The sequence below is a fragment of the Panthera tigris genome, chromosome E3 (assembly GCF_018350195.1).
Source record: "Panthera tigris isolate Pti1 chromosome E3, P.tigris_Pti1_mat1.1, whole genome shotgun sequence".
Classification (NCBI taxonomy): domain Eukaryota; kingdom Metazoa; phylum Chordata; class Mammalia; order Carnivora; family Felidae; genus Panthera; species Panthera tigris.
In genome coordinates, this window is record NC_056675.1 from 17,375,340 (window position 1) to 17,394,466 (window position 19,127).

The 19,127-nt window shown below is 52.9% G+C and overlaps 3 protein-coding genes and 1 long non-coding RNA gene across 6 annotated transcripts; 3 read left to right on the top strand and 1 right to left on the bottom strand.

Moving 5' to 3' along the window:
* The first annotated feature begins 3,411 nt into the window (after positions 1-3,411).
* LOC102961337 (cardiotrophin-2) lies at positions 3,412-7,873 on the top strand. Its single transcript, XM_042972420.1, has 3 exons — positions 3,412-3,427; positions 5,481-5,617; positions 7,317-7,873. The coding sequence occupies exons 1-3, from the start codon at positions 3,412-3,414 to the stop codon at positions 7,773-7,775; spliced, it is 612 nt and encodes a 203-aa protein (XP_042828354.1). The 3' UTR covers positions 7,776-7,873.
* On the bottom strand, positions 7,696-12,472 carry LOC102968414 (cardiotrophin-1). Its single transcript, XM_042970988.1, has 3 exons — positions 12,400-12,472; positions 11,106-11,224; positions 7,696-9,590 (listed from the first exon to the last, which is right to left on the bottom strand). The coding sequence occupies exons 1-3, from the start codon at positions 12,422-12,424 to the stop codon at positions 9,126-9,128; spliced, it is 609 nt and encodes a 202-aa protein (XP_042826922.1). The 5' UTR covers positions 12,425-12,472; the 3' UTR covers positions 7,696-9,125.
* Positions 12,473-12,579: 107 nt separating this feature from the next.
* LOC122234638 lies at positions 12,580-14,785 on the top strand. Of its 3 annotated transcripts, none has more exons than XR_006212495.1 (4): positions 12,580-12,659; positions 13,032-13,201; positions 14,162-14,317; positions 14,451-14,785. It is a non-coding gene; the product is annotated as an uncharacterized LOC122234638 (long non-coding RNA). The 3 variants fall into 3 exon arrangements; XR_006212496.1 differs by having other exon boundaries at positions 14,206-14,317; XR_006212497.1 differs by having other exon boundaries at positions 13,032-13,141; positions 14,206-14,317.
* Positions 14,786-14,880: 95 nt separating this feature from the next.
* On the top strand, positions 14,881-18,910 carry BCL7C (BAF chromatin remodeling complex subunit BCL7C). Its single transcript, XM_042971776.1, has 6 exons — positions 14,881-15,143; positions 15,655-15,733; positions 16,059-16,167; positions 16,268-16,429; positions 18,073-18,158; positions 18,715-18,910. Exons 1-6 carry the CDS (start codon positions 15,052-15,054, stop codon positions 18,838-18,840), a joined length of 654 nt encoding a protein of 217 aa, XP_042827710.1. The 5' UTR covers positions 14,881-15,051; the 3' UTR covers positions 18,841-18,910.
* The last annotated feature ends 217 nt before the right edge of the window (positions 18,911-19,127 follow it).

The following is a 19,127-nucleotide window of genomic DNA, read 5'->3' on the forward strand; positions in this document are numbered from 1 at the left end:
CTGACGTGGGGGCTCCGAGAGATCAGGTGCTCCTCTCAGTAGACCAGCCTCCTTGGAACTGGAACCATTATGTTTGTCTTCCTTCACCTGACACTCACTGAAGTGTCTCCTTTGTACATGGCCTGGTGCTGGGGCTGCAGAGATGACAAGTCCCTGCGTCCTGTTACATTGGGGAGAGACACTGGGAGACCGAGAATCACAACATATGGTGATCAGTAAATGGACAGGGGAAACTCGGGGCCTGTGGAAACCCAGAGGGAGCAGAGGAGACAGGGAAAGCTTCCCAGAGGAGGTAAAACCCAAGTCAAAGGTTAAAATATGAGATTGTATTGGTGAAGAGGGAGCAGGAGAGCTCTCTAGGGAGAATTACATGAGGAAGGCCTGGTGTTGAGCAGGCCTGCAAGTAGGTTGCAGAGCTGAGGGAGAAGGTAGGAAAAAGCAAGAAGTGAGTTGCAAGGCTGCGCAGGGACTAGGGGATTGCAGGCCTCAAAGGGCAGGCTGCAGAGTTTGGACTGTGTCCTGAGGGCACTGAGGAGTCAAGGGAGATGTGGAGATGGCAGGAGAGGGCAAGGTGACTCTTGCTCCTCCCCAACCTGTCATACCTCACCAACCACCAGTCTCTTTGCTCTCTCTGCTGGCCTTGATTGTTCCTGAAAACGGTCATGCCTGCTCCCACATGAGGGCCTTTGTACTTACTGTTCTCTTTGCCTGAAGAGGTAGGGGTACAAATGGGGTTGGGCTTAATACTGGGGTCAGGGTGAGGATCTGGTTTGAAGTTCACATTTATTTGTTCTGAATAGGTCTCATTACGTGACCTGCTGGGTGACACTAGGGTCATGCTTCAGTGTCCTGGGAAATGGACAGGACAGATCTCTTGGGAGCATATGTATGGCCTGTGGGGACTGGCCTCCAAACATGGGGTTGTGCAGCATCAAGTCTTTTGCCATTGGTTGGAGGCTTTATGTGCCATTGGGGTAACCGTTAGAGGCCTGGGAGGAGCAGGAGTCAAGGCACTTGGTGGGTGGGGTCAGTGAGAGCCCGGGTGGTGGGAATTATTACCCGGTTTGCAGATGAGGAAACAAACTGAGGCTCAGAGAGGTTGGGGGTTTGGCCCCAACTAGCAATGGACAAAGGCAGGACTCGCACCCACGTCTGCTGGCTCTTAAGTTGGGGGGAATCCCCGGGCAGCAGCTTTTGGTGAGACCAAAACAGAGATGGAGACAGATGGCCTGTGAGGTGGGGCCGGACAGGGTGGCAGAGCTGATGACCTTTGCCAAGACAGACGCCTTGGGACAAAGCCAGGCCTGGGCTGGGGGCCAGTTCCTCCAGCTGCGAAGGGAAACTAGGGGTCCAGAGAGAGAAATCCCCAAGAGAAGCAGGACGTGATAAGGTCGGGTGAGGGTGAGCCTGCCTTCTCGAGTGAGGCCCAGCCCCACGTCCACTGTCCACCTGTGAATAGCACCAGATCGAGTATCTGCCTCCCTCTTCCCCTCCTCCCCTCCTCCCCTCCTCCCCTCCTCCTCTGCCACCTCCCCCTTCATTACCTGGCCTGGCCTACGCCTCAGTGCACCCACTCAAAGGGCCTAGGCTAATCCCCTGACATCACTGTCTGCCTAGCACAGGCCCCTTCTGGCAGCCCTGGCAGCTCCTGGCCTCGGAGACCCAATTTAGGATCCCCCACCCCAAGGCCCATCTTTCCTTCAACTTCCTCCTTCTTTCAGTTCACAGTTCCGAGGGGACAACCCAGATCTGGTCCCCAGTTGGGGGGCAGGAGTCTAGGATCTGTTCTGGCCTTGCTGTGTGACTCCAGGTAAGTAGCTGTCCCTCTCTGGGCCTCAGGCTCCTTATCTAAATCTCCTCAACCCCACCCACCCCCACCCCCCCACTCCCCAAGCTAATCACATCAACCTATTTTGGCTTCTTCTTAGCACTTTGTTGCTTCAGGAAATTTTGTTTTTTATCAGTTCACATGTTTGTTGTTGTGAACTCTGGGCTGTGCACCCTGTGAGGTGGGGGTGCGGCCCATCTTACGATTCGCCCTGGTGCCAGCACACAGTAGAGGCTCCATCGATATCTGCTGATTAAATGTATACATGGGTGAATGAGTGAACAGATGTATCTCCTGCCTTTGTAAGAAGGGTATGGGCCTTCTTCCTCCACAAGAGGAAAGAAGGTAGAGCAATATTCCATCCCCCAACAGGATAGAAGCAGGGTAGGGGCCTGCCTGAACACTCTGACCCAGAGGGTGGGCAGGTGCTTAGAACTGAACAGTGCTTCCTTATGGAGAGACTGGGAAAGCTCTGAAGAAGGACCAGAACCCAGCACCTGTCTGCCCATACTCCTCTCTGCCACAAGCCTTCCCTAGCTGGAAAAGGCCTTACGTATATGTCTATGTGTCTGGTATGCGCTGTGTCTGGGCAGAAGACGGCCACTGGCCCAAGATCTTCCAGGACAGCAGAGACTAAAACGTGGCTAGATCTCAGGACTCCTGACCTCCAGCCGCATGTGTGTCTGTGTGCACACACGTGACCATGGTGTGTGTACACCCCATATATGTACATGTCTGCTCCACGCATGTGCCTCTGGTGGGGCCCCTGGGTGTGGCTATGTGTTCACCTGTCTGCATGCATTCGTGAGGACACGTCCGCACTTGTGTGTCTGATTCTCCCTGTGTAACGTGTAGGCCTGGCAGGTGTGTGTGATTCAGTATACGTGTAGCCATGTCCACTAGAGTGTCAGCTCTCTGAGGGCAGGGGTTTCGTTGGACTTGTTCTGGTCCTATCCTAGCACCTGGAACAGGGAGGGAGCAGCACAGTCGGTGTGAACACGTACTTAAATGAATGAATGTATGCAAGTGTGCTCACACGTCTGGTGTGCACCCGTGTGCCAGCCTGTGTGTAGACGTGCACATGTTCCTATGTCTAAGGGTGTACCTGGGTGTTGGCCATGCTGCTCATATGCCACCACTCCCATCCCTTTTCCAAACTCCTGGGGAGAGGGAGCCAGAGCGGGCAGCGCCCGGTCCCCATGAGGCGGGGCAGGAGGCCGCCTCCTCACGAGAAACTGGATCCCAGGACGTGAGGAGCAGCAGGGAGCAGGGCGGCCCCTTTGTCCCCCGATAATCCCCTCCCCGCCTTTGACCCCTCCCTCCCAGCAACCAGGGTTTAAGGTCGAGTTTGGGGGTTGTAGGGGACTAGGGTGTCACCTTAGTGTCCCCTTCCCTGCTGTCCCTTGCTTCTGGGGCTTCTGCACCTGCGCCCCCAACACACACCCACCCCAGGGTGTGACTCCTTCCCTCCCTCTCGGGCGGTCTCAGGGCTCAGCCCAGGTATAAAGCCACCTGAGGGGCAGGAGGATAGGTGCCCCAGAAGAACCCAGAGACTGGAGAGAGGAAGGAACCAAGGAGGGAGCATGAGCTATCTGCTAGGTGAGTGAGGGGGACAGAGTGCCAGGGCCTAGAGACCAGGAGGGAAGGGGTACTCACTGGCCCTCGGCCCATATGACTCATGCACCTGGCTGTCTGCATGCTAGGAACTGCCAGATCCTTACATGCAGAAGGCTTCATTCATCGATCATTCATTCATTCAAGAAATATTTATTGAGCGCCTATTATGTGCTAGGTAGTTTTCTTAGCACTTGGGGATACAGCAGTGAACAAACAGACAAAAATCTATGATCTCATGGAGATTTCATTCTGCAGACAGACAATAATGTCCTAAGTAAGGAAATTATAATGCCTGTGTGATCGAAGGTGAGTGCTAAGATCCAAGCTTGTTGAATGAATGCATGAATGAATGGGCCTTCACTATCAGTCTTCCCTTAAGTTCTGAATTTAGGGAACTCGGGAATGTAGAAAGGGGAACAAAGGAGGCCATCCTGATTTGCCTCTCCTCTCCATTGCTTCCTGCTGGTGACCTTAGGTAATTCTCCTCCTCTCTCAGCCTCCCACTGGGAACAACTGGGCCTGCCCTTTAAGGGGACAATTGGCGGCATTTACTCAAATTTAAAATGAGCACATCCTCCAATCCAGACATTCCCTCTTTGAAAAAGTGCCCAAAGAGCCTGGGATAAGGATGTTCATGGCAGCATTCATTCAACAAATATTTATTAAGCTCTGTGCTAGATGCTGGGGAACCAGCAGCGAATGAACCAGGGGGAGTTTCTCCTTTCCTGGAGCCAACATTCTAGGGGCAGAGACAGTAACAAACAAGTAGACAAATAAATAAAGAGAAATAGCAAATCTCTGAAGACTATAAATCGGGGAGAGGGAAGGGGCTTTTGATATGCAATCAGGACAGCTCATCTGAATTGAGGCCTGAAGAACAAGAAGGAGCCAGCCTTGGAAAGGTTTGGGGGTGGTCCTGCAGGGCCCAGCAAGGGCAAAGGCCTGAGGAGGAATGCTTAGAGAAGATAGGAGGCCAATACAGAGGGGCTAGCCCTTGTAGACCACTGGGGGCTTTGGCTTACACACTTTCACAGTGTGAGGTGGGAGCAGAGGGAGTGTTCAGGCAGAGGAGGGATTTAGCTGGACTGAGGAGTTGGAAGCCGGGGGTGGGGAGCAAGGGTGAAAGCAGAGACCAGGGGTGAGGCTGCGGTAACAGTCCAGGTGAGAAGTGCTGGTGGCCGGGACTCAGGTGGTAGCAATAGGAGGGGGGAAGTAGGTAGATGCTGGATCCATCTTTTCAAGTTTTAAAACTTTTTATTGAAAATAACAAATATAAAAGTGTACAACTCATTAAGCGTACAGCTCAATGAATTTTCACAAAGTGATCATATCCTTGTCATGAGCACTCAGATCAAGAAACACAGACCTGCACTGGCTACCTTTTAAGGACAGAGCCGATAGGATTTACTGTGGGGGTGAATGTGGAGAGCAAGAGAGAATGACGCATCAAAGAGAGGACCCCACATTCTGACCTGAGCAACTGGAAGAACGGAAGCAGCTTTGCCTGAGAGGGGGAAGACTGGGGGAGGAGGGTAGAAGGGGAATCGAGAGTTGAGTATTAGACATTTTGAGTTGAGAATCTTATTAATATCCAAGGGAAAATGTCAAGCAGGAAGTTGAATACACAGGTCTGAAGTTCAGGGGAATGTTCTGGGCTGGAAATAATCTACTTACAGGGTGATTCTGTCCTGACTTGGATACACAAGATTGTTGCAGGCCACAAAGTCTGTGGCCACTTGAAGAGTTGTTACAAAGAGTGAATGAACTGGGGCGCCAGGGTGCCTCAGTTGGTTAAGTGTCTGACTCCTGGTTTCAGCTCAGGTCATGATCTCACGGTTTGTGAGTTCAAGCCCCACATCAGGCTCTGCACTGACAGGGTGGAGCCTGCTTGGGTTCTCACTCCCTCTCTCTCTCTCTGCCCCTCCTCTGCTCTCTCTCTCTCTCAAAATAAATAAATAAAAAAACATTTTTAAAAAATGAATGAACCAGCAGGCAGGCTCAGGAACTTGATCTGACCTCCAATTTTCTCTGACAGCCCCCCTCTGCCTGTTGACCCTACTGCTGCTACCCCTCAGTCTGGGGGCTCCCATCTCGCCAGCTGAGCCCATCAGTCAAGCCTACAGCCTGGCCCTCTACATGCAGAAGAATACATCAACACTGCTGCAGACTTACGTGAGTGACACTGGGCACAAGCAGGGGATGAGGGGAGAGGGAAAGTGCCCTCCTTGCTCAACTCTAAGTAGGAGAAGCAGAGCAAGGCCAGGAGAAGGCTCCCCCATGAGTCTGAGGGCACAGGGGCTCTGTCAACTAGAGACTCACTCAAACGCTGTCACTGATAGCTGGTGACCTTGGGCTGTCATTCCTTCTCTCTCTCTCTCTCTCTCTCTCTGTCTCTTTGTGGGTCTCAGCTTCCTCATCTGCAAAATGGAATTTGTGATCCTGCTTTTGCTGACCTTTCAGGACTGTTACAAGAGTCAAAGACAGCACATACAGAGAAAGACTTTACAGGGTCATAATTATTTCTACAATCACCTGGCGCTATGTGCTTACTTGAGCCATGTGCCCGGGCTGGGCACTCTGCCCATTATCTTGCTGACTCTTCAAACACTTCTGAGAGATAGAATCATAATCCACTTTACAGATAAGGAAACTGAGTTTTAGAGAGGGTGAATAATTTGCCTAAGGTCACACAGCTAATCACTGGCAGTGCCAATCCTCCCGCACCACCCCCACACTGTCTAGAAGTTCAAACTAGCAGTGGCCCGCTAGCTGAATCTGCCCTACAGATGTTTTCTGTTTGGCCCATGAAATACTTGTTCAAATTTTGAACATGACTGCCTGTCTAAAACAGGCACAGGGACCCTCCTGGCCCCTCCTCACCCCATCTTGGTTCTGCCTTCTTCCTCCAGTTATACAATCCATCTGGCTCCTGGAGGCCCTAGGATTTGTGACTCCTCCCCTGTGCTATATTCCAGGCCCACGTCAAGTTTACTAAACCTAGTTTCTCGTGCCATAGCTGCCATCATTCCCTGGGTGGCTTTGGGCACCGTGAGCCTCAGTTTCTTCACCTAAAATAGTGATGGAGGTCTAGGTGGGCTACCAATTTGGGGATTTATCAGTGCGCACTAAGATTTTGTGGGTCTAGGTTTATGGAGGCAAGAACTTTAATGGAGAAGGCACTCAACTAAATTTAATGTTAACAATTATTTATTAATGATTATAATAAAACTAATAAGCATAAACAACTAAATGCTATAAATAAAAAAGATACATATAGGGGCGCCTGGGTGGCTCAGTCAGCTGAGCGTCCAACTTCGGCTCAGGTCACGGTCTCGCGGTCCGTGAGTTCGAGCCCCGCGTCGGGCTCTGGGCTGATGGCTCAGAGCCTGGAGCCTGCTTCCCATTCTGTCTCCCTCTCTCTCTGCCCCTCCCCCATTCATGCTTTGTCTCTCTCTCTCTCAAAAATAAATAAACGTTAAAAAAAATTAAAAAAAAAGATACATGTAGACTATACGTGGTCAATAATATATTTAGACTGAAAATAGTATAATAAATAACACAATCATAGTGTCATGATGTCATGATATTAATGTAATATAGTGGCCTATCATGCCCTTATTGTATGCCAAGTGCTGTGCTAAGTGCTTTATATATACTACTTCTTATCATTTTCACGCATGGGAATTACTGAAGCTGTGAATCAAAGTTGTACAATTTATACATGAACCTGGAACCTAACAAAGCCCAGGCTCTGTGCTAGGACATGCCACTAACTCCTCCCCCTGGGAAGATGTCAGTCTTATGGAAGGCAGATGTGAAGTCAGCACCACTTCCGTCCCCGCATTCCTATCTGTCTCTGTTTCTCATGCAGCTCCAGTACCAGGGCAGCCCCTTTAGCGACCCTGGTTTCTCAGCCCCTGAGCTTCAGCTCAGCAGCCTGCCTCCTGCCGCTGTCTCCTTCAAGACCTGGCATGCCCTGGATGATGGGGAGCGGCTGGGCCATGCCCAGGGGGCCTTCCTGGCCTTGACCCAGCACCTCCAGCTCGTAGGGGATGACCAGAGAGACCTGAACCCTGGCAGTCCTATCCTGCTGGCTCAGCTCGGCGCCGCAAGACTCAGGGCCCAAGGCCTGTTGGGCAACATGGCTGCAATCATGACTGCTCTGGGCCTGCCCATCCCCCCGGAAGAGGACACTCTCGGTGTTGTTGCCTTTGGGGCTTCAGCCTTTGAGAGGAAATGTCGAGGCTATGTAGTGACCCGGGAATATGGCCACTGGACAGACCGAGCTGTGAGGGACTTAGCTCTGCTCAAGGCCAAATACCCTGGATAGACGAGGCAGGACTTCCTGCCAGAGGCTGCAACACTTCTTTCCCAATGGACTCTTTCCTGCCTTGCTTCTTCGCTAAAGGAGACACATCTTGTCTAGCAGACAGGGCTTGTTTATTTGGGAATATTTCCTAGGAACCAGGCCTCAAGTCCCTGTTGCCTGGGTCTTTCCTGCCTAGGTCCTATGACCTCCCTTCCAGATCTGGGTGGGACTCTATGGGTATCATTTTGTGGATTCTTTCAATCCAGTGGTCCTGGTTGCCCCCATCTTGGGTGGAAAGAATGCCAGGGCTCTCCCTGAGACCTTCCTTTTCCTGTAATTTTGAGGAGGTCCAGGGGCTGCCTTTTTGTTTCTACCTCATTTTCTGTATGAAGCTATGGGCTTTCTGAGCAGATAGGTCTCCTCTTCTTGCTGGAGTTCATTGCCTCCCCTAGTCTACTTCCCTGACTATAGCCACTGTTCCAACTTTCTTCCCAATCAATGGAAGTCCAAATGAAAAAGTACTCATATAGATGTTTCCAGCTCAGGACACATCTACTTCCTGTTCTAGAGTGATGGACAATATCCCTGGCCTGGGGGCATTTGTTAATCTCCTATTTATACTGTGGCTTTTGGGTATGTCTGGGGGACCAGATTGTGCCCCAAGGATCCTCTTCTCCCCAAAGGTGTCTCCCCATTTTCGGCAACTGTATATACTGGTAACTTTAGTGTTCTTTTTTATTTTTAAACATTTTATTTACAAAAAATTAATTTATTCTCAGGAATAAAACTGTTTTAAGGTGTTGATTTTTTTTCTCTCCATAGATTTGGCTTGGTGGGGGGAGGTATGGGGATAGGGCAGAGGAGGTGAAGGAGGGAAAGGACATCAAACGGAGAAGCAAGGAGGGGGAGTGACGCACTGTGGGAAGGTGGCTGAAATTTGTCTGGAGTAGCCCTCCCACCAGGGCTGGCAGCCAGGTCCCTGGCCAGGAAAGGACAGAGAGAGGCAGTGAAAGAAACAGAGTTGATGAGGTGTCCCCTCCTTGAGATGAGGCGGAGAGGTACACCTGCTCACATGGGGCCAAAGGGAGACAAGAGATGGAGAAAAGGGAAAACAAAGAGACCCCCCCAGAGACAGGTGAAGGGGGAGACCAAGAGAGACGGAGGCAGGCCCAAGCAATGGAAAAGAGGGGGGAAAGCAAGAAAATGATGGACATGGGACGTCACAGACACAAGGAGGTCCGATAAAGAGACACGGAGCGCTTACAAAGCACAGAGAGGTGGCAGAGACAAGAGAGACGCAGACAGTCCGCCCTTATTAGGCACCGACAGAGACGGACTAGGAGGGGGTGACAGCAAGCTGCAGCCCCGCGCTCAGGCCGGGCCACTGGGCACCAGCTGGCCCAGGTCGCCCTCGGTTCGGCTCACCCACTCGCGGTAGAGGCCACACACGCGGAGCCCCAGAACCTTGGCAGGGAAGACGCCTGCGCCGGTGGCGGCGGCGGCGGCAGCGGCGGCGGCGGGCTCGGGCCGGGGCCCGCGAGTCTCGGTGCCCAGCGCGGCCAGCACGGCCTCCACCGCGGCGCCCAGGGCCCGGGCCTGGCGCGCCGCGTCCTCCAGGCGCCGCAGCAAGCGCGGCGCACGCGGGTTCAGCTCCGCCTGGTGGCGCCGCACCACTTCGAGCAGCGGTGGCAGCGCGGTCAGCGCCGCCGCGTCCAGCCGCAGCCGCTCGGGCGCGGGCAGGCCCGCGTGGCCCGGTGCCGGGGCGCTCAGGCCGGCTACTGGCAGCCGCGGGGGCGAGAAGCCGGGCAGCCCGAAGGGGTCTCCCTGGTGCTGCACCTGCGGAGACACGGCAGTCAGGGGGGCCCCGCCCTTCCCCGAGAGGCGCCGCGACAGAATTCCTCCACTCTCCACTCCTCCCGCTCTCTGGGGCCTTAGTTTCCCCACCTCGCAAATGACACATTCCTTCCAACACAACTGTTGTGTTTGATACGACAACACGACCCCCCCCCCCCCAAAAGTGGGCTTTACACCAGTGCCTTTGTTTCCTCATCTCTAAAATGGATAACAGTATCCACTTCATAGGGTATTTCCGAGCATGGTAAAATGCTTCCAGCAGATCCTGGCCCACTGGAAGGGCACAATAAATGTTAGCTCTTTTATTAATGCCATCTTTCAGACCGGGGCGCAAATCCAGTCTCTGCCACTTGCTAGCAATGCAGTTTCATGCAATACCATTTCCCTTCCCCGAGTCTTACTCTTCTCATCTGTAAAATGCGGGATCAGCTCCCTGTCCTGTCTTTCTACTAAGGATTTCCTGAGAATCACACAGAGACTGCTGAAAACCATCTGTTTCTCTCTCCCCTCATCCTCCACTATCTCTGCACCTGCAGGGGGCTCATTTGTTCATACAAATGAACAAATGAAAGATAAAAGAGATTTGTAATTTGCAAACATGCTACAACTGTACCATTTATCCTTTGCTGACATCTTGTCTCTGGTTCAGGCACTGTTTGCTGCTTTAAACACACTATTTCCTAATCTTTCCAATAATGGATGTGATGATTATGATGATGCTGATTTTTTAAATGAGGATATTGAGGCTGCTGAGGTAAATTGACTTGCCCCAGGTCATCTATCTAGGAAAGGACAGAGCTGGATTTTGAACCAATGTTCACAGAATTACAAAGCTAGTTCTCTCTCTTATTCCACTTTCATAATTGTTACATCATTCTTTTTTCATGTTACCATTACTGTCCAAAGTCACAGCAAGTTAGCAGACCTACAGTCTTTCTGATTCAAAGCTATACCCTCCTTCCACTACACCAGAGTAATTGGTGGAAATACCCTCCTTCCTTGGGTAGCGCCCTATGCCTAACCAAAGATGGTGGCAGATCCCCCCTCCTCTGTAAAAGTCCCTTCTTGGACTGGAATTTTTGCCCCATGTTGAAACCCCTTCTTGGTCTCTCTGTATAGCACAGGTAGATGAGTTTACAACTCATCTTGTTAAACTGCCTCCTTTAATAGCTGGGGAGACCAAGGCCCATGGTGGTAAGGTGACAAGATCACAGAGAGCCTAGAACCTAGGTTTCCTGACTCACTCACTCAATTCTCTTTACTCTCTCTGCCTCTGTCTTAATGCAGTGTGGTAGGATAGCCTCCAAGCTGGGGCAGACACAGGGGCATTTGGGGCACAGAGAGGGGCCAGTTCCCCAATTTGCCAGCATGGCAAATTGTGTCCCATTTTTCTGCAGCTGGGAAATGAGGGTGGAAAAATGGGTGGTCAGGAACCTCTGTGATCTGTACTTCCCCACTCCTCAGGCCTCTGGCACCCCCATCCCCATTCCCACTCACATATTCCTGGAGCAGCTGCTCAGCATATTTGGTGAGGAGGCGGGCAAAGCTGTGTGTCTGACGGATCTTGGCCTCCAACTGGGGAAGGAGTGAGACTGAGGAGTCAGCCTGTGGGTCTTCTGGTGGGAAAAAGGGGGAGGGATGAGGGCAGCCCAAACCCCTACGCCTTGACCACTTCTTGCAGGCTGGCTCTTCCTTCCTGAATCCACAAGCTCTGCTCTGAATTCTCCAACTTTTAAGCTGGGCAGGCTATGTCCCATTCCCACCAATGGTAAATGAGGCACCAGACATTCGCCAAACAGTTGTCCTACCTGAAATGTATTCTCTGATGCCAAATCATTGTTGAAATCCTATTAAAGCCAAATTCAAATATTGCCTCCTCAGTGCAGCCTCTGGATTCACCCCTCCTTTAAATTAACTTTTTCCTTTTATTTTAGGCCATTTACTCATACTTCCAAGGTAGTTTTTTTAATGGCTCCTTTATTTGTGTTAATCTGCCTCAGTCTGGGAGCCCTTTGAGGATAGGTTTCACATACCTCGGTACCTCAGTGATGGTGAAGTTTAACATCATTGAAGCACAGAATTTCAAGTCGGAATGCTCCTTTAAGCCCATTCTACAGACTGGGAGACTGAAGTCCCATTTCCTCCCCAAAGGACCTTCTGTGCAAAAAGCTAGAAACCCGCATCATCCACGACTAGCCTTTCCTAGCGTAAACTAGAGGGTGGAGCCCCGGAAGCATGACTACATTTCCCGAGCTGCACAGCGCGCCTACCAAGGCATGCTGGGGAATGTAGTCCTGGCCCGGCAACTACCGCCCCGCCCCCCACCCCAAGTCTGAATTTCCCACCGCCTGTCCCTATCCTTAACAACCTCGACTTTCATCTCCTGTTGTCACTCACTGGTTCCTGTGGTCCAAAAGAAACTTCCTTCCCTAACTCTATCTTTCCCTCTGGCCCCCAACTCTGATTCTTTCCCAATACTCAGAGGATCCAGGCGTCCAAACCCAGCTCCCAGTCCTCTCTCCCAGGGTGTACTCGAACCCGTGATCTAGAAACCCTGAGCCCAAGTCCCTGTGAAGGCACAGCCCAGGCCTCCGCTAAACTCCGGCTCTTGTCCCTTCCCACAGCTCACTCACAGCTCACCCGCTCGTTACCTGACACCGGGGCCCTGCTCTCCCCAGTTCAGGCCGCTCCCATCCCGGACCCGGGGTGGCTGGGACCCTGACCCCAGCTTCCAGCCCTTCAGACCCCTGCTCCCCACGGACACTCGACTTCCGGCCCTTCAGCCCCTTACCCAGACTTCCCTCCCTCCGGCTCATGCTGGCCCCTGGCTGATCCCGGTTGCCTCCACGCCCCCCTTCCGAAGGGGGGAGAAGGGGAAGGGGTAGGGGCGTGGCCCGGGCTCAGCCAATCAGGGCTCAGACCCCAAACAATCTTTCCCCCCCCCCCGCCCCTCCCGCCCCAGGCAGGATTCCTTGGCTCTGAGCTCAGCTCCCTACTTGCGCAGCCCAGTCAGGAAAGGGGCCTGAGAAGGGTTAGCAGGTTGTCTGCGTGGTGGGTTTAAGACCTTGAGGCTGGGTGTGCCGGGGCCCGGAGACAGCCCTGGTCCCGCGGGGAGGAGGAGGCTCAGGCTCTGACCTGGTGCAAGACTTAGGGCCGGAGCTTCTTTTCCGAGAAAGCTGATGGGGGGATGGGGGATGGGGGTGGGGGGTGGGGAGGGATAGGAAAGGGTGGAGCTGGCAGGACAGGAATGTGCTGGTCCTACCTCCTGTTTGGGGGAAGGGAGGGGAAACCGCGAAGAGGGCCCTCAGGCTTGGGCCACACCTGCCCAGACAAATACCTTCTGGTCTTAGATATTTTCTCTGTCTCTCTCATTATCTCTCTCTCTCTCTCTCTCCCCCTCTCTCTCATTATCACACCTACTAGGAGTGTAACAGATACACCGCCTCACTTCACTTTACCAGGCCCAGTAAGAGAACCCCTCCGACTTACACACATCTACTGCATGTAGACCTTCATTCTCACCCAGGAACAAGGTACGGGGGGTCGTACCGACATGTCCACCCCACTCACCTGATGCAGATAAACGATGAAAGGTCTGTACACACTTACACCCATAAATTGTTCCCAAGTACCTACTTGCCCTGGGCTCCGGGACCCAGGAATGATCGATCCATACTTGGTCTCTGGCACCCTGAGGAGCTCGGTCTGATGTGGGAGACCAGAGCAGGTAATGGGGTTTGTGAGTGAAGGTTTGTGAGTGACTGGGAAGGAGGCCTGTGTGTCTGTGAGAGTATTGCCAGAAGCAGATAATTGCCAGAATAAAAGAAGGCATTAACGGGCAGAGGCCATAGCAGGTACAATTGAAGCCAACTGTTGGTAGGGGCCACAATCACACACTTATTAACAGCGAATATTTATTGGGCATTTCCTATGTGCAGGCATTGTTCCAGGAGCTACATTACATACTAACTTACTCTCGTTATAGTTGAGGGAACAGAGAGATAAGTGAGTTGTCTAAGGTCACTGGACAAGCAGAACTGGGATTTTCCCCAAGGCAGTTTGGCTCCAGAAATTTGGTTATAATCACTCTCTTATACCTTAAACCCTCTGGCCAGAGTCCCACCCTTGCAACACACACACATAGCAACCCATGTCATATCTGCTGGCAAACACAGCTTCAAATAAAATCAACCTAAACACACTCATTTTAAGTAAACTTTTAATTGAAGTATAATATGCATAGGGAAAAGTACATTCATCCTAAAGTGTACGGTTCAGTGAATATTCAGAGTAAATATGTTGGGGGGTGGGGACCAACATCAGATTAAGAAACTGAACATGACCAGTCCAAGAGCTCCCTTTGAGCCCCTCAGCCCTAAAGGTGACCACTATCCTGACTTCTCACACCACCAATCAGTTTTGTCTGTTTTGAACTTCATATAAAAGGAATCATACAGTGTGTGCTGTTGTATTTGATTTCTTTCATGAGACTTGTCCCTATTGTTGGATGTGTAGCAAGACATCACTCTGTGCTGTGTCCACTGTGTGAACAGGCTACAATTCATTTTCCACTTTCCTCTCGATGGGCCGTTTGCAGTTTGAGGACATTATCGACAGTACTATGAACATTCCAGTACACACCTCTTCCTGCTCATACCTGTGTATTTCTGTTGAGTGTTGATGACCTAGGAGTAGAATTGCTGGAACGTGTAAGTTCACCTTCTCTAGAAAACTGCCAGTTTTTCAAAGCGTCTCTACCGGTTTCCACTCCCCCAGAAATGAGAGCTCTGCTTGCTTTACTTCTTTGTCTACACTTGATATGGTCTGTTGTTCTCATTTTAGCCATTCTGGTAGGTGGAGACCTACTCATATTTGCAGCGTCTGGCCGGTAATGGGCAGTCAGTGAAGAGACAGCTGAATGAATGGCTGGAGAAAAACAGTCTGGGAGCGAGAGCCAAGGGAGGCTGGACACATACTCTGCGCACAGCATTCGGGGCCGCCCCCGCGCAGCTCGCCGGGACCGTGACCCCCTCGCGCCCTCTGGCGCCCACGTGGTCTGAACGCACCGCCTCAACCCAGCTGCGCGCTTCTTGGCGCCGAGCTGTCCCCAACCCTCCCTCTTGGTGGCGGGTAGGGGGCGCTGCGCGTCCGGGCGCCCCGAGGGGGCGGGCCCGGTCGGGGCGGGGCCGGCCGGCTTCCAGGCCTGGGCTCTGGCCGCCCGCGCCGCCCGGCCGCTCCGGGGACGGGCCGGGGCGGGGCGCGGCGCGGCGGCAGGAAGCGGGGCGGGGACTCGCGGAGGCGTTGGGGAGCGAGGGAGGGCGCGGCCAACTCCCGGAGGGACGGCAGGCCGAGAGAGCGGCGCCCGGGTCTGGCGCCGAGCCTGAGCCCGCCGGACGGGAGGCGGCCCAGCCGCGGGCTCGGCCTCGGCCCCAGCCCCGCCAGCATGGCCGGCCGGACCGTGCGGGCCGAGACCCGGAGCCGGGCCAAGGATGACATCAAGAAGGTGATGGCGACCATCGAGAAGGTCCGGAGATGGTGAGCGCTGCCCCGGGGCCAGGGACGGGACCTGGCGGGGCTACTCCTCTCCCAAATGCGTCTACCCTCCCTTCGCCTGCCGTGGCCCCCAGGTGTTAGGTGTACCCCCCAGCTGCGCCCTGGAGCTATAGGGCTCTGTCCCCCTTCTGGCTACACCCTAGGGTCTACAAAGCGTGTTCCCAAGCCGTACCCTCATTTATGCCCCGCCCCCTAAAGCTTTGCCACTCCTCCCTCAAGTATGCCCAGGATCTTCATTGGTGTGGTCCCCGGCTGGGTCATTAGTCTTGCTCTCTTGTATACCCCAAGGGTCTGCAGAGCTATGGCCCCAAGCCACACCTCTTTCTAGAGGCACCCCCACGTAAGGCCTGGGGTCTGCAGGACTTTCTCCTTCTAACTATGCCCCATTAGCAAAACTGCACCACCCCTACTTCTGCAGGTCTCCCCAGATGTGTTCAGCTCCTGGGGGGCTCTCTCCTCAGAACTCTGACCCAGTCCCCCCACCCTCCCACAGGGAGAAGCGCTGGGTGACTGTGGGCGACACTTCCCTTCGTATCTTCAAGTGGGTGCCAGTGGTGGACCCCCAGGAGGAGGTGAGCAAGCTCTCCCACACCAGGCCCTTCATCTGTGCAACCTCAGGCGAGCCCCTCCCCACCGGGGCCTCCACCTCCAGTCCCGCTCTGAGACCTCAAATGCAGCAGCCAAGACAGATGTTAACAATTATTAGCAACTCCACCCCCTTCTCCTTTTTTCCTGCTTCCCACCCCTGAGTTCAAGACCTAACTCACTGTGCCACACTCTGTCACCTCATGCAGGGTCTTTTGCTTCTCTGTGCCTCAGTTTACTAATTTGTACAGTGGGGGCTTTGCAAACACTAACTGGAAAGCTGCCACTGACCCTCACCCCTTTAACCCCCAGGAGCGGCGGAGGGCAGGTGGTGGGGCAGAGAGATCTCGAGGCCGGGAGCGACGGGGCAGGGGCGCCAGTCCCCGAGGGGGTGGCCCTCTCATCCTGCTGGATCTCAATGGTATGTAGGGATCGTGGAATTTCAGGGGGAGGTGTGGGCTGTAGATGAGGGAGAGAACTGGGGCCCTCAGGCCCAACCCTCTCGGCTTTTGCTCCCACAGATGAGAACAGTAACCAGAGTTTCCATTCGGAAGGCTCCCTGCAAAAGGGCACTGAGCCCAGCCCTGGGGGCACCCCTCAGCCCAGCCGCCCTGTGTCACCTGCTGGACCACCAGAAGGGGTCCCAGAGGATGCTCAGCCCCCACGTCTGGGCCAAGAAAGAGGTAGGACCAGGTGCCTCCCTAGAGCCCTCTCCTCTGACTCTTGTCCTCTGCAAAGTTGAAGCCACCAGCTTACATCTACCAACACCTACTCCTCTCCTGTGTTACCTTCTCCTGGAAGTCTTCCCTGACTCTCACAGAAAGTCACCATCCTACCTCCAGCGACTGTCTGTCTCATTCCTCTGGCTTCTTTGGGTCTTTAGATAACTAATCATCGTCTGAGATTTTCATGTAAATTTTTTTTTTACTAATATTTCTCCCCACAACCCCCACCTCATGTCAGCTTCCTGAACCTTGGGTCCACATTGATCTTGTTCATTACTGAATTCTGAGAACAATGTGGGACACATAGAAGGTGCTCAATAAATATTTGTTGAGGACTAAATAATAGCAATATTCCTGAAGGTGGTTAATAAGTGATAATAACAGCCCATACCTATCGAGCTCTGACTGTGTGCCAGATGCCCTTCTGAATGTGTTGTAGGTCACGTAATCCTCATTATAACCCTATGGAGGCTATCACCCCCTCATGTAGATGAGAAGCGGAAACTCAGAGAAGTACCCCAAGCTCACACAGCCAGTGAGCCCATATCTTGGGCATAATTCCTCCTCACCTCCTCTCTCTTCTGCACAATCCCCTGTCTGGTCTGAACCATGTCCCAAATGTGTCTGCCTTCCTAGAAGAGCTCTTACCCCCACCTGGCTCCAGCCTCCTTATGGGTCTCCTCTCCCCCAGTCACCTCTGCACAGCTGCCAGAGCAACTTTTTCTTTCTTTTTTTTTTTTTTTTTAATGTTTATTTATTTTTGGGACAGCGAGAGACAGAGCATGAATGGGGGAGGGGCAGAGAGAGAGGAAGACACAGAATCGGAAGCAGGTTCCAGGCTCTGAGCCATCAGCCCAGAGCCTGACGCAGGGCTCAAACTCACGGACCGCGAGATCGTGACCTGAGCTGAAGTCGGACGCTTAACCGACTGAGCCACCCAAGCGCCCCCAGAGCAACTTTTTCTAAAGTACAAGTTTGCCAGGCTCATTTTCCTGCCTCAAAGCCTTCAATGGCTCCCTATACCTTTGACTCCTCCACTTGGCACTCTGGGCCCTTCTTGAACTACCCCTGCTGGTCTCATTATTCCTTTCCAAGAATACCATGACTTAGGCTTATGGGCTATGTTTAGGTTGTGCCAGGCACTTGTGCACCTTTACTAACATAAAAATAATAACAGGCATTTATTGAGCACCTACTATGTGCCAGATGCTTTACTAAGGGCTTTACCTGTATTATCTCACTTAATCCTCACAACTGTCCATGTGGTGATTACTATCATTCTCCCCACTTTACAGATGGGAAACTGAGGCCCAGAGGAATTAAGTCACTTGCCCAAGGTCAGGATTTGAACCCAGGAGTCCAACATCAGAATCTGTATTCACTAAACATATGTCCTGTTTGCCTAAAATGTGCTCCACTCCCCGTTTGTCTACCTGATGAAATCTTACTCACCTGTCAAGATCCCACTTAAATGTCCTTCCTATGTTCTCTTCCTGGCTTGCAGCCAGGTCCCCAGCTCCCTCCCCGGTGTCCCTCAGCCCTGGTCTGTGCTGTGGCATGGAGCAGCTGCTCAGGGAATATCTGTTAACTTGATGTTCCAGATCCTGGGGGCATAACTGCAGGCAGCACGGATGAACCCCCAATGCTGACCAAGGAGGAACCTGTTCCAGAATTGCTGGAGGCTGAGGTGAGAGAAGCCAAAGGGCTGGACTCCTGGGTCTCTAAGGCAATGGGGGCTCTGGGGCAGCCAAAGGCTTGGGGGCTGCACTGCTGAGGTCCAGGCAGGAAATGTAGACCTCAGACACAGCTCAAGTCTCAGAGGCTGGGTTCTTAGGGCTGAAAAGGAAAGGGTGTTTTAAGACAAAGTCCTGTGGGCTGGATCGGGGCTGATTTAAGACCATTAAAAGCCTGGAAAGATCGTGGTGCTCCTCCAAGTATTTTATTTTATTTTAATCTTAAACTTTAAAATTAGCTTAAGAGAGTCCCCCGACAGACTTCTGACTTTTTCCACAAGGACTACCTTGATGCATTCTCCAGAAATATCAAGTATCAGCTTCTTTCCCCCCAAACGATGTTGTTGTTGTTTCCGGTGCCCACTTAATCTACTTCCTGGGTCCCTGGCCCTGGGCTAGACTCCTAGGTCCGGGAGGGGAGTGGAGTGGAGGCGCTGGAGAAGGCAGAGGCTAGGAGGCTGTACTCCTGGGTTTGGGTGGAGCTCACGCCTGTCCGCCCTTCCTCTCCAGGCCCCCGAAGCTTACCCCGTCTTTGAGCCAGTGCCACCTGTCCCCGAGGCAGCCCAGGGTGACACAGAGGACTCGGAGGGCGCCCCCCCACTCAAGCGCATCTGCCCAAATGCCCCTGACCCCTGAGAAGCCGGCCTGCCTGTCCTGTCGCCCCAGGGGCCCCTTTGGCTTTTTACAAATAAAGACCCTTTTGTAATTTTGTGTCATGTCATTTCCCCGTCAGGGCTGGGGAGGGTCTTTGGAGACAGTTTTGTCTCATGCTCTGTTTCTCAGATGGAGTCACTGAGGCTCAAAGAGGATCTTCCTATAGTCATACCATGAGTCAGACATGGAATGGGAGCTTGAGCCAGGACGCTTCCTCCCCAAAACTCCCTCCACCCTGCCCTGTCCTCCTTACCTTGGACCCTTCCTGA